Source organism: Dreissena polymorpha, chromosome 10 (genome assembly GCF_020536995.1).
Source record: "Dreissena polymorpha isolate Duluth1 chromosome 10, UMN_Dpol_1.0, whole genome shotgun sequence".
In the NCBI taxonomy this organism is placed as follows: Eukaryota; Metazoa; Mollusca; class Bivalvia; order Myida; family Dreissenidae; genus Dreissena; species Dreissena polymorpha.
In genome coordinates, this window is record NC_068364.1 from 57,097,883 (window position 1) to 57,112,098 (window position 14,216).

General features: G+C 36.6%; 1 protein-coding gene across 3 annotated transcripts in view; it reads left to right on the plus strand.

Moving 5' to 3' along the window:
• Positions 1 to 10,957, plus strand: part of LOC127847916 (dnaJ homolog subfamily C member 10-like) — a 56,199-nt gene extending 45,242 nt beyond the window's left edge. The window contains exons 18-24 of one of the 3 annotated variants that reach the window (XR_008034242.1): positions 634 to 835; positions 1,537 to 1,659; positions 2,078 to 2,161; positions 2,804 to 2,854; positions 3,910 to 3,957; positions 4,240 to 5,043; positions 5,200 to 10,957. Coding sequence is in view for 1 of the 3 variants with exons in the window: in XM_052380146.1 (XP_052236106.1) it covers positions 634 to 835; positions 1,537 to 1,659; positions 2,078 to 2,161; positions 2,804 to 2,830 (436 nt within the window). In the remaining 2 variants the exon portion in view is untranslated. Of the gene's footprint in view, positions 1 to 633; positions 836 to 1,536; positions 1,660 to 2,077; positions 2,162 to 2,803; positions 2,855 to 3,909 lie in introns of all 3 variants that reach the window. The other 2 variants (XR_008034241.1, XM_052380146.1) reach the window with 2 other exon arrangements.
• Positions 10,958 to 14,216: the final 3,259 nt, after the last annotated feature.

The following is a 14,216-nucleotide window of genomic DNA, read 5'->3' on the forward strand; positions in this document are numbered from 1 at the left end:
GGGTAGAGAAGCCATATGGTGAAAATGCATGTGATTTAAGTTTTCAAGTAAGACAAACATTGTGGTTTCTATGTTTTGCAGAAATGATTGAAAACATAAATATGGGCCGCACTCTGTGAAAAGGGGGTTTAATGCATGTGCATAAAGTGTCGTCCCAGATTAGCCTGTGCAGGGTCTACACTTTCCTCCTAAACTTAATTTTTGCTAAGAAGAGACTTTCTTGAAACAAAAAATATCATAAAAGCAGAAATAGTCGTCCCAAATTAGCATGTGCAGACTTCATAGGCTAATCTGGGACGACACTTCACACACATGCTTTAACCCCATTTTTCACAGAGCACAGCCCCTATTTACTAAAGTTGGAATTATAAACAGAGATCCTGTTCTTACTTTCACAACATTAGCATGGTAGCTTACTGATTTTTTGTCTGTGACTAAGCTCTTGTTTAATCATTCTTTCAAACCCTATAAAAAAGATAAATATTTTTTTTACCAGTAAAACCATTTTCCAACTCTTCATACTATTAGGTCTTAATGCTTCATTTCTTTTAATGAATTGAACAAAAAGGCCATGTTTATCATATTTTTTTAATACGAAACATGCATACTATATGCTTACAATATCACTTCCAGTATCTACAATGGGTGGCACAGGGATGCAGAGTCCCTCCAGGCGTGGGCATACGAGTTCCTACCCTCGGCAGTGGACACCCTCACCTTCCAGTCGTTCTCCAGCCAGGTGATGGAGGGCAGGGAGGCATGGATCGTAGACTTCTACGCCCCCTGGTGTGGACACTGCCAGGTGTTTAAGCCCCAGTTTGAGAGGGTCGCTAATGTAGGTCTATTTCTTGTGTAGATAGCTGTTGATTTGTTCATGAGTGCTGCTATCTTTTGGTGTTGTGGGTAAAGTCATGTTATAAGTAGTATTTAATCATATCATAACAACATTTCATGTGGAAATACCTTGTCGTAAGCTGAACAGTCAAGTTCACATGGGACACTTCGGAAGTTTGAAATCATGTCTTGAAATTTTCTGGCATTTCATTTTGTATAAGAGTAAACTGCGCATAGGGCAGGCAGGTGAAGATTGGCAACCATTTTGTAACATTTAACTCTTTCAGTGCGGGAACCGAATTTTGAAGGCCTGTGCAAACAGTTTGGATCCAGATGAGACGCCACAGAACGTGGCATTTCATCTGGATCCAAACTGTTTGCTATTCTGAAAATCGAAGAAAATGCTAATTTTAGAAATTCAGCAGAAGACATTAAAGCAGACAACAAATTTCCCAGCATGCAAAGGGTTAAAAGTAAATTGAGCCTCGTCCTGGGAAACAGGGCTAAATGCATGTGCATAAAACTAAATGTTTGGTAAAAAGGGACTTCATTTAAACGAAAATTTTTATAAAAGCGGACAGTATTTCCCTGATAAACCTGTTTGCACTTCACCGGCTAAACTTGGATGAAACTTTACGCGCATGCATGAAGCCCCATTTTCCCCAAGTGATGATGAATTAAATTTCACAAATCTTGTTCCAGAGTATAGAGGGCATTGCGAGGGCCGGAAAGGTGGATTGTACACAGGAGCAGCATCTATGTCAGAAAGCCGGTGTGAACTCCTACCCCAGTGTGAGGTTCTACCCTGGGGACAGTAACAATCAGGTACCTTTCATAATAAGAGTGAGAAACACGCAGTTTGTGATAATAAAGCATTTATGATGAAAGCTACTGCAAATTTTGACACCATTTTGAGGTTATAAAACACTTTTTGCAAGCTTCTTTATAGTTTCATGATTTAGGGAAGATTTGTTACATAATGCTGTGTATCTCGCTAGTTGCAACGCAACATTGGTGGAAGATACCAGGCATGGAAAGTAATTTTACACTTTAGCCATTTTAACTATGAAGTGTCATTAACAATAAAATTGGTCCCTTCTTGCATTGGTCCATAAACTAGATTGGGCATCTTGTCTCCTAGACTATATTGCTAGTCTGTTTTTTACAAAATAATAAATATGAAAAGTCATTAGCTTTGCATTTACAAAATTGAATACGCAGAATGAATGTTATCTTGTTTCAGAATTACTATGGCTGGGACATAGTCAGTCAGAATGCTGAAGAAATTGTTCAATTTGTCAAAAACAATATACCTAAACAAAAACTGGTAAGTGATTTCTCGATCATATTTAGTGGATAAACTGGGTACTGTTGGGTTCATCTAATTCCAAGAGATTAAAGGCAATCTATTGACTGAGAACGCAAACTGCGAAATCATTTGAATTTGCACGGTACTCATTTCAATTTCTGACTTGTTTGGTCTGAAGCTGAGCAAAGTGAATTAAAAAAATATAATGAGCTTTACATTAAAAGCATTTGTAGATTCTTTAATACCATAGGATTAAGTAACATTTGCATGAGACCTCTTAACAAAAGGTGTGGCCCACCCAGTATAGCCATTATATTGTTCATTATTATTGTGTTGTTAACCTTTGCAAGAGAATAGCGAAAATGCCTCTACTTCTGCAGTAAATATTCACTTGAATTTCAACCAATTAAACTCAATTCATGCAAAATTTGTATTGACCTGGCCCGCTTGCTCAAACTTGCAAACTTTTAAAACTTGAGTTTGCAGGTTTATAATAAATCATACTTATAGTTTACTTATTGTTAACCTCTCTTCTTGTCAACAGTGTGTCTTTGGTTTCATGGTTATGATATGAGGGAAAAAACACTTAAAATATTAATGGCATTCTGTTAGACTGTTTCTGGTATGTATGTTAATTTTATGTCTCATGTTATTTTCCAGGCTGCTCCTAACCATGACGAGTTCTGATTGAAAGTCGCTCCTGTATGAGAAGTTTGTAAAGTGTATTGATCTGAATTTCAAGAGCGGCTCATTTTTCCACCATATTTACATTTAGTTCAAAAATACCTTATTTTTCACCTGTTTGATCTGAAATTTAAGGATGGCCTATTTTCCACAGTATTGATTATACATGTATTTTAAGAACAGCTTATTTCCATTAGGATTTATTTGAATTGTATTATGGTTTATTTTCCACCACGTTGTTCGAATTTCACAAAGGCTGATTTTGCCCCATTATAATCTTAATTTCAAGAAACTTGTTTTGATATAAATTTCAAGAAACTGTTTATTATGTTAACTTAAAGAAAGGCTCATCAACTGATTTTCCTAAACATGATATTGATCTTCACAATGCACATGTTACACAGTTACAACCCTGACCATGTGATCTGGTTGGCTTACAACAATTGCAGTACTTTTGTTGTGGCTTTATTTTTTACTGGGTATAATTTTGTATGTATTGAACTTTTCCGTTGGAATCAATTGTCATGTTGCAGTTGCTGTGATTTCTGATATTACTTGCTTTTCGCTCAATTTATCTAAATCAAGGTGTTTAGAAAACCGTTGTATTTTTCTGGCTTATACATTTTGTGCTGGAATAGTGGTTTGGGTTGTTCTTGTTTTTTCAATGAGTAGTTATTAAATTTTTCTTATGTTTTTATTTTCCAACTTTGTAACAAAAAGTGTACTTCTGAATCAAATGTATTAAATAATTTGAGGATCTTTATCTATGCAAGATAGAGTGGAAGCAATAGATGTTTTTATAAACTTCATTATTTTATGCTCCTGAAAGGAGGAGTATGGTTTCTGCACTTTTCATTTGACAGTCAATATGTCAGCAATAATCAGCATAAAATACAAATATCTTAAAGTAATACGTACTTTGTATTTGAATTGATGCTAGTGATTTATTAAAATAAGAGCTTTTTGTGAATTTTGATGTGAATCTATGCTTTTAAATAGAATTCATGGCCTGTAGAACATTACATATATTTTGTAATCATGTGATTGCGTCTATTAAAATTGTACTTTTTCTTGGATTGCAGGATATTAGCAATAAATAATGTGATACGGTTGGCAATTTACATTTACTTGTGAGTTTATTTTAGTTTTACTTTTGTGATATGTCTTGCCATGGCAATCGCTTCGATATTTTGCATTCTGTTTGTTTAAGGTATTAATATAATTTGCAACATTCAGTATCCTATAATAAACTGTGGTCACATTAAAAAATGATTTTTATAACATATAATCAATATTTATTTTATTTATATTATCATATAAATTAACATCAAAGTGTTTGTAGTCCCATTAAATTGAATGATATACCTTTCTTACTATATTCAAGTTGTAAAGGCTCTGTTTCCAATTCTTAGATACTGATGAGAAGCAAACAGCATAAAACCTGAACAGACTGCAAGTCACTGAATTTGCACATAGCCATTTTCACTTTGATTTTGATTGGGAAATAGTTAAATATCAAATGAAATGAAGATGTTGCATTTATGTGTTATATGATCTCCAACTATTTGTTCTCTGCACGAACTTGTTTTCAATTAAATTATCCACATTTCACTAAGTGACAAAAGTATGAAATACCTGGAATTATCCAACAATTGGTGCAGAATGTGTAGTAAAAAAGTATATTCCGCTTGTATGAATTAATTCAGGCAATTATATTCATTGATATACTGTATATTAACCCTTTGCATGCTGGGAAATTTTTCATCTGCTAAAATGTCGTCTGCTGAATTTCTAAAATTAGCATTTTCTTCGATTTTTTTCAAAGAATACTATCAGAATATCAAACAGTTTAGATCCTGATGAGATGCCACGTTCTGTGGCATCTCATCTGGATCCAAACTGTTTGCAAAGGCCTTCAAAATTCGGTTCCCGCACTGAAAGGGTTAATTTGTTTTCATTGACATGTTAATATGAGGTTTCACTTAATCTGGCATTCTTCATCTTTAATTTATGATTTTTTATACGCCCGTATAAAATACGGGACGTATTATGTGAAACCCCTTGGCGGGCGGGCGGGCGGCGGGCGGAAGGCATCACTTTGTCCGGACTCTAATTCAAATTGTATTCATCCGATCTTCACCAAACTTGGTCAGCAGTTGCATCTAGTTGATATCTAGGCCAAGTTCGAATATGGGTCATGCCGGGTCAAAAACTAGGTCATAGGGTCAATAAGTGCATTTTCAAAGGGGCCACTTTGTCCGGACTCTATTTCAAATTGTATTCATCCGATCTTCACCAAACTTGGTCAGCAGTTGCATCTAGTTGATATATAGGCCAAGTTCGAATATGGGTCATGCCGGGTCAAAAACTAGGTCATAGGGTCAATTAGTGCATTTTCAACGGCGCCACTTTTTTTTGCTTATTTCCAAAACAAATACATCAATCATCAGTGTATCATCTCCAATGGCACACGAATCGGGCGTATATTGCTCCGTCATGCGGCGCTCTTGTTGTTAAATTACTGATATACAACTTCAGAACTTTCATTGGACATATGATTTCATGGTTAAAAAGGTCCAATGAAAATCAACGAACATTAGTGTCCAATGATAAATATTGGTTTCACAGTGTGTGTTGAGCTTCCTGGTTATTATTTCAAGAAGCTATCAAGCATCATTGAAAATCATTATAAGTAGATTGGTGATATATGATTGGCACTAATAATAATAGTATTACAAAGATATTTCATTTTCAACTCATTTATGTATTTATTTGTATGACTGTATTTTTGAGGACGTCTGAGCAACTCCATTATAAACTTATTATGTATTTCTTGGTATGACTGTATGTATTTCCTTGTGTGCTTTGTTGAGTTTTGAATGTGTTTGTATTGTTTTTGTAAAACATTTTTGCCCTTCTAAAAAAAGTGTATTTTTAATATAGTTTTGTCACCATATTTAATGCATATCAGATGTGCATTTTATGCACTTTTGAATTTTCCTGTACTTGTTCTGGATTGTTTACAAAAAAGTGCATCAATGAACTTGAAAATATATACTTGAAACACCCTTAAATTGTACTCCAGCCTACTTATTTTAGGGTTAAGTGTATTTTGAAAAGGAGATAAAAACTTTTTATGCACTCAAGTGAAATAATGCAGGAAAGCATACTATTCTTTTTATACGCCCGTTTTAAAAATGGGACGTATTATAGTTTCACCTTGGCGGCGGGCGGGCAGCGTCCACAGCATTGTCCGCTCTCCAATTCAAATAGTTTTCATCCGATCTTCACCAAACTTGGTTAGAAGTTTTAGCTAGACAATATCTAGGTCAAGTTCGAATATGGGTTATGCCAGGTCAAAAACAAGGTCACAGGGTCACTTAGTGCATTTCAAGCATTTAGCATGGGTCCGATCTCTAATTGAAGTAGTTTTTATCCGATCTTCACAAAACTTGGTCAGAAGTTGTATCTGGACAATATCTAGGTCAAGTTTGAATATGGGTCATGCCGGGTCAAAAACTAGGTCACGGGGTCACTTAGTGGATTTCAAGCATTTAGCATGGTGTCAGCTCTGTAATAGAAGTAGTTTTCATCCGATAATCACCATACTTGGTCAGAAGTTGTATCTAGACAATATCTAGGTCAAGTTCGAATATGGGTCATGCAGGGTGAAAAACTAGGTCACAGGGTCACTTAGTGCATTTCAAGCATTTAGCATGGTGTCCGCTCTCCAATTGAAGTAGTTTTCATCCGATCTTCACCAAATTTGGTCAGAAGATGTGTCTAGACAATATCTAGGTCAAGTTCAAATATGGGTCATGCAGAGTCAAAAACTAGATCACGAGGTCACTTAGTGCATTTCAAGCATTTAGCATGGTGTCCGCTCTTTAACTGAAGTAGTTTTCATCTGATCTTCACCAAATTTGGTAAGAAGTTGTGTCTAGATGATATGTAGGTCAAGTTCAAATATGGGTCATGGTAAAGTTATCAAGTTGTCCAAAACCTTCAAAAGGGCGTATCTTGTTACAGTTTGGCACTCTTGTTTTCTGTTAAAAGTGAATATTTTTTTTGCATTTTTAAGTGTAGTTAAAGGCATTTAAGGCGCTTTTAATGCAGTAAAAATAATTTGCCAAAACTGCTTTGTTAATTGCGCATTAAATACATTGAAAAGGGTGACACTTATTTTTCACGTAACAAATATACCAGCACATTTTTTTTCGCAAGCGTACATAATTAAGTGCATAATTACACATTATGGAGAAATTCTTTCCCATGTTTGGTTTTTATACGCCCGTTTTAAACAAACGGGACATATTATAGTTTCACCTTGGTGGTGGGCGGCGTTCACAGCAGTGTTCGCTCTCTAATTCAAATAGTTTTCATCCGATCTTCACCAAACTTGGTCAGAAGTTTTATCTAGACAAAATGTAGGTCAAGTTCGAATATGGGTTATGCCGGGTCAAAAACTAGGTCACAGGGTCACTTAGTGCATTTCAAGCATTTAGCATGGTGTCCGCTCTCTAATTGAAGTTGTTTTTATCCGATCTTCACCAAACTTGGTCAAAAGTTGTATCTGGACAATATCTAGGTCAAGTTCGAATATGGGTCATGCCGGGTCAAAAACTAGGTCACGGGGTCACTTAGTGCATTTTAAGTATTAAGCATGGTGTCTGCTCTGTAATAGAAGTAGTTTTCATCCGATAATCACCATACATGGTCAGAAGTTGTATCTAGACAATATCTAGGTCAAGTTCGAATATGGGTCATGCAGGGTGAAAAACTAGGTCACAGGGTCACTTAGTGCATTTCAAGCATTTAGCATGGTGTTCGCTTTCTAATTGAAGTAGTTTTCATCCGATCTTCACCAAATTTGGTCAGAAGTTGTGTTTAGACAATATCTAGGTCAAGTTCAAATATGGGTCATGCCGGGTCAAAAACTAGATCACGACGTCATTTAGTGCATTTCAAGCATTTAGCATGGTGTCCGCTCTCTAATTGAAGTAGTTTTCATCTGATCTTCACCAAATTTGGTTAGAAGTTGTGTCTAGATGTAGGTCAAGTTCAAATATGGGTCATGGTAAAGTTATCAAGTTGTCCAAAACCTTCAAACGGGCGTATCTTGTGACAGTTTGGCACTCTTGTTTTCAATGGGTTAATTTATAAAGGCCCATATTTTCACAGCACTTTGGGTAAATCTTAACTCATACTTAAAATATTCAGTCGTATTTACGTAAAAATATCACACTTAAAAATTTACATTTTGTCACCGAGTGTTCTGAATGAGGGAATTTTTACTATGGAAATCACGAACAGATGAAGCAACTGTTTACTTTGAGTCACATCTGTAAAGTATGTCATTAAAAAGGGCCCCTAAAGGGCAACAAACAACAATTTACTTTGAGTTACATCTTTTAAGTATGTCATTAAAACATGTTATATGCAAAAAGTATGCATTCTTAAATGAAAGCTCATATCACAATATGGGGCCTTTTTGACCTTCTATATTTTTAAATTTTGATATCATTTTTGTGAGCATTCTTTGGTTTGACTCGGTTATTTGCCCAGCGTGATAATGCAATCGATTAAAGCAATGTCCACCGTAATTTCTTTGCATGGCTTTAGAATCACAAGTTTGAAATTGGATTCGGATTGTTTTTATCCGACTTTTTGCTTATGGGTTTTTATAATATTTCTAATTTTGTTATATAGTATATTAACATTAACACTATGTTTCAGTTAAGTTCATTTATGATTAAGTTTAAATAAGATTCCTTTATTTAAAAAATAATAACTAACCTGTATATGAATGTAAGAATCCGGTTTTCCTTTTCTTAGTCCATTCAAGAGACTTACATGTTTTCATATTTTTGAAAATGTAATTAAACATATTGTTAAAAAAACTTCTTTATTTGGATTAATTTAAAATCAGTATGGACTCCAGAAAAAAATTAATAAAATATAATTGAAACTATGCAAAAACATTGATTCACATTGGTTGTCATACCAGAAGTTTGCTGTATATTTATCTAAGGGTACTTATTTTTTCCTTACATTTTATAACTAATTTGTGCATGATGTATAATAAGTATTGTAATAATAATATATTAATTGTTTTACCTCTAGTTTTTCCAATCTGCTGCAAATACCGGTAACTGTCTACTTTGTTTCCCAAAGTGACTAAACTAGGAAAATATGTTATTAGTGAGGCTGTGTTCGGAGAAAACCCGAGCTATTGTCATAACCAGCTCGTCCACCAACTGCCATCCGCCGTAGACGTTGTGCTAAAACCTTAACATTGGCTCTAAAATCAAAGTGCTTCCACCTACAACTTTGAAACTTCATATGTAGATGCACCTTGATGAGTTCTACACGCCACACCCATTTTTGGGTCACTAGGTCAAAGGTCACTGTGACCTCTTATATTAAACTTTAACATAGGCTCTAAAATCAAAGTGCTTCCACCTACAACTTTGAAACTTCATATGTAGTTGCACCTTGATGAGTTTTACATGCCACACCCATTTTTGGGTCACTAGATCAAAGGTCAAGGTCACTGTGACCTCTAAAAAAAAAAATTCTGACAAGCTTTCGCAGCCGAGCGTGGCACCCGTTATGCGGTGCTCTTGTATTTGTATTACCGGTAACTACAGTTACATGATTTATAGGACTTAGAATTGTAGCCTTTAAAATCTGAGGTAAACACTCAAGATGAACATTAACAAAGTAATACATTTAATGGCAAAATCCATATTTAAGGTACTGAGCGAACTTTAAAAAGAAATTTAGCAATAGCATCTTTGTTTGACATACCGTGGACAAAATTTTGTTCATAGCATAATATTCCAAAATTTATTTCGCAGTTTTCTAAAAGCAAGTTGGAACACGTTCTACACTGAATTCTGTTTCATTCATTCATGACACATATAATGAAGTGCTTTCAAATTTTTCCTAAAAAAAAAGTTCGAGCAAACCGTTGTTTGTTAGCCAATTTACCTAAAAGGGTTATAGTGTTGATTAATGCTTCCATAACTAGTACAGTATAAGATTATTTGTCTTATTTATTGCATGGACGCCAAGTGCTAAAAGTGTTTTTGTGATATGTTTGATGTGCCATGTTTGGAATATCTTCAAACCATATAAATCAAATGTTGTCAGAAGAAAAAGTTTAAACATCTATCAATGTTATATAACCTTTTATGAATATTTTGATCTTAAGCATGTGTAAAATAGCTTTTTGAGCTTTTGGTTGGATACTTATTGTTGTATTGACCATTGACCAATCCCATTTTGTTATTTTGCTTTAATTATGTAGCCACATCATGCAATTTAACCCTTAACCAGTTAGATACATATTTTCATGCATTTATAGTCGCTAAGAAAGTTATATTTAATTTAGGACTTTTCATACTGGATTGAAGTTTTCAAGGCTTCATCTCCAACCCTTAGATACTGATGAGCAGCAAACAGGATTAAACCTGAACAGACTGTGAGTGACCTGCAGGCTGTTCTGGTTTTATGCTGTTTGCACATAGCCATTTTCACTTTGCCTTCACCTTTCCTTTTTTATAATGACCATTACGTAAATATATAATTAAAAAGCATGTGATAAAAATGATCTGACACTTGTGGTTATGTCTTACAATGCTTTATTAAACTCGTCCAGGAAATGTGTAAGTAAGCTTACTAATTGCTGGCTTACAAAGAAACTTCATTAAATAGTCCAATAAAATATGGTATGGAATGACAACTGGTGTAAACTGGTATATTTACATTATTAAAACTTACTTAATCAAATATTGTACTTAGCAAAAAGGTATACATGGCTGTGTGGTGGTGTTTTTTGTGTTGATTTTTGCAGCATTTGAAAACTGTATTTTGTTTTCTTCTTACTTGTCAAATAATTAAATAATAACTTGTGAGGAATAGTTTACGTAGCGTTTTGTTGAGGGATGGTTTACATTGTGTTTTGATGATATGATAACATGTTAGGGATAGTTTACGTTGTGTTTTGATGATATAATAACATGTGAGGGATAGTTAACATAGCATTTGATGATTTGTCCCTGAAATGCATGGTCAATTGTTTTGTTTTAAGAAGTACTTCGTCAAATAATATTCTGTTTAACAAGTTATTGTCGTTTCTTATTTATTTAAAGACCGTCAATGCAATATTACGTCAAGTGTATATTTATTTTTTGGTACATTTGAAAACCATTTCTACTTTGGATTTTTAGCTCACCTGAGCACAACGTGCTCATGGTGAGCTTTGGTGATCGCCTTTTATTCGTCGTCCGTTGTGCATCATGCGTTGTGCGGCATCAACATTTGCCTTGTTAACTCTCTAGAGGCCACATTTATTGTCCAATCTTCATGAAATTTGGTCAGAAGAATTTTTTTATTTTTTTTCCGTGCAAAATTTTATTTACTCATAATATTACATACATACATACATACGAATATTGTATACATTCATACAAAGTATTATAAATTTCATAAAACAAAGTATTTCATGTACAGCTTTTTAGGTGGGTACATAAATATAATATAATTAATATACTTGTAGTACATTCAACATACATTCATATAATATTATAATTGTGTTATAGTTCAAGTATTTTACAAAAAAAAAATAATATAACACAAAGTATTTCATGTATAGCTTTTTTGATGGGTACATAAATGTGATATAATAAATATTATTGTAATACATTCAACATACATTCATATCACATTATAATTGTGTTATAGTTCAAGTATTTTAATGTCATAAATACTGACCTGTTATCGTATGCTTATACTTTCCAAGGGGAAATAACTCATCCGGAATTTTAACTGGGAATCCGCCACCTCAATACCGTAATACAGGCCAGGTTAAACATAGTGCAATGCAACCTAGCCAAAAATCGGTAACCAACCCTCAATATTCTTTCCGGATCAACCAGGTGTATACGTGTCTTTTACGGCTCTGAATTAAAATATTGTTTTTCACTTGGTTGATTGGGGTTTTGAATAGATAAATTGTGTTATTTATCTTTTTATTTCTCATTCGGATTAATTTGTGTGGATTTAATGGATTTTGTTTCATTTGTAAAAGGTAAGCCATGCTTGTTTTTATCGAACAATGGTTTATTTCTACCATGCTGGGTGTTTTCAGGCGCGAACGACCACGTGCAAAACGTGCTCTTCTAATACATTGCTAGAACGTGCAAAGCATGTTCTTCTAATGTGTTACGAGATCGTGCAAAGCGTGTTCTTCTATTGACAGATTGTTTATCATTTGCCATTGTGTGCAATAATGATTTTAACGTTCCGTATGACAATCTTATTGATCGTCATTTTATTTTTCATCTGTTTTGAATTAAACTTTTGTTTAATTTATGATCTACGGCAGTATTATTATAATTTTCATTATGGTCAAATAATGATTTTATGTGCCGTATGATAATCTGGTCTGTGACCAGTTTATGGTTGAATATGCTTTGCTCTTGTTTTTCATATATTCGACTACATGATGGTCGCAGAAACAAGAGTGGATAATACCCGGTGACTTCGCAGATCATGGATGATAGTTGCAGTATCAGTCACCGGGTATCGGGCACGATCGCGACCGTACTATGCTAAGTCTCTTAGACAGTCGGTCAACATCAGACCATATGGCGACACCCGTCAGCCGGTCTTTGCCCGATGGCATTGGTCAAGGACATCGACCAATGCCGGACCATTTGGCATCCGCCATACGGTCATTATCCGGTGACAACACTGGTCAAGATATGACCGGTACGTCACCGGGGACGTTGATCACGGACCATTGATCGACGTCTGACCGGCCGGTCCGGTCACCGGTCATGTCACCGGTCCGGTCCGGTCATTGATCACCGGTCCGGTCACCGGTCATGTCACCGGTCCGGTCCGGTCACCGGTCATGTCACCGGTCCGGTCACCGGTCATGTCACCGGTCCGGTCACCGGTCATGTCACCGGTCCGGTCACCGGTCATGTCACCGGTCCGGTCACCGGTCCGGTCATTGATCACCGGTCCGGTCCGGTCCGGTCACCGGTCATGTCACCGGTCCGGTCACCGGTCCGGTCACCGGTCATGTCACCGGTCCGGTCCGGTCACCGGTCATGTCACCGGTCCGGTCATTGATCACCGGTCCGATCCGGTCACCGGTCCGGTCTGGTCACCGGTCATGTCACCGGTCCGGTCACCGGTCATGTCACCGGTCCGGTCACCGGTCATGTCACCGGTCCGGTCATTGATCACCGCTCCGGTCACCGGTCAACAGTCATCAGTTAGGCCTGCCACCGATAACACTAGTCACCGGTCAAGAAGAAGAACTCGGTCTTCTTCATTGAATTATTCTCCTATTCTTCGTTGAATACATCGTCTTCATCAAGGATTAGACATCGGACACGCTCTTCTTTGTCGAGCAGTTCTCATCGTCGCGGCTCTCGTAAGCGATCACGTCGTCACTCACGGAGACGTTATTCTAGAAGATCTCGGTCTCATCGCAGCCGATCCACATCTCGGCCGAACCAGATCTCGACATCGCAGGAAACGAGGACGTCGTCAACCTTCACGTAGACATCAGCGGACTGCATTGAGCACCACTGGATAGTTATCGAACATACCTCTCCTTCATTGAGCAGTTCTCGGCGTTGATACGCTCGTAAGCGATCATGTCAATGCTCACGGAGACAATATTGTAGAAGACAATATTTCCAGCGTAGCCGAACAATATTTCGGCGTCGAAGTTATATGGATGTCGCCACTTCTCACGTAGGCGTTAATGAACCTACTGGTCATATCGACGTTCTCCATTTTATTCCTTTAGGAATATCATGTCTCCATTCCACGTGTGATGGTTCTTCTTATGGTATCCACACATGTTGCAGTCACCGAGCCGTAGTTGTATACGAACACTAGTTCGTTTAACATTCAGGCTTCGGGATAAGCTGTTCTTTTCTCCACTACGACTACAAGGACACTTATGCCTATTAATACTGATAATCTACCGTTGTTTTCCGGTTAACATTATCAGATGACTTAGTGGATGGCCATTCTTCTGCACCAGATATTTCCATTCTGACGCAGTTATATTATACCGGTCCCGATCACCGGACATCGGTCACCATTCATCGGTCATATCACCGATCACTGATCATCGGTCAGAATAAGTGATGTCTCATCGCCATCGGATTGGATTTTTTGGCATGATCTTCTTTTCCGAGCAGTGCTTGACATTGATAACAGACCATATGGATTCCACCATTTTTCGGTCTTAAACTGGAAACGTCACCGGTCATATTATGACTGGTCCGTTCACCGGGGTACAGTTACCGGTCATTGACCGGTCCGGTTCGGTCACCACTTACCAATTACCGGTATT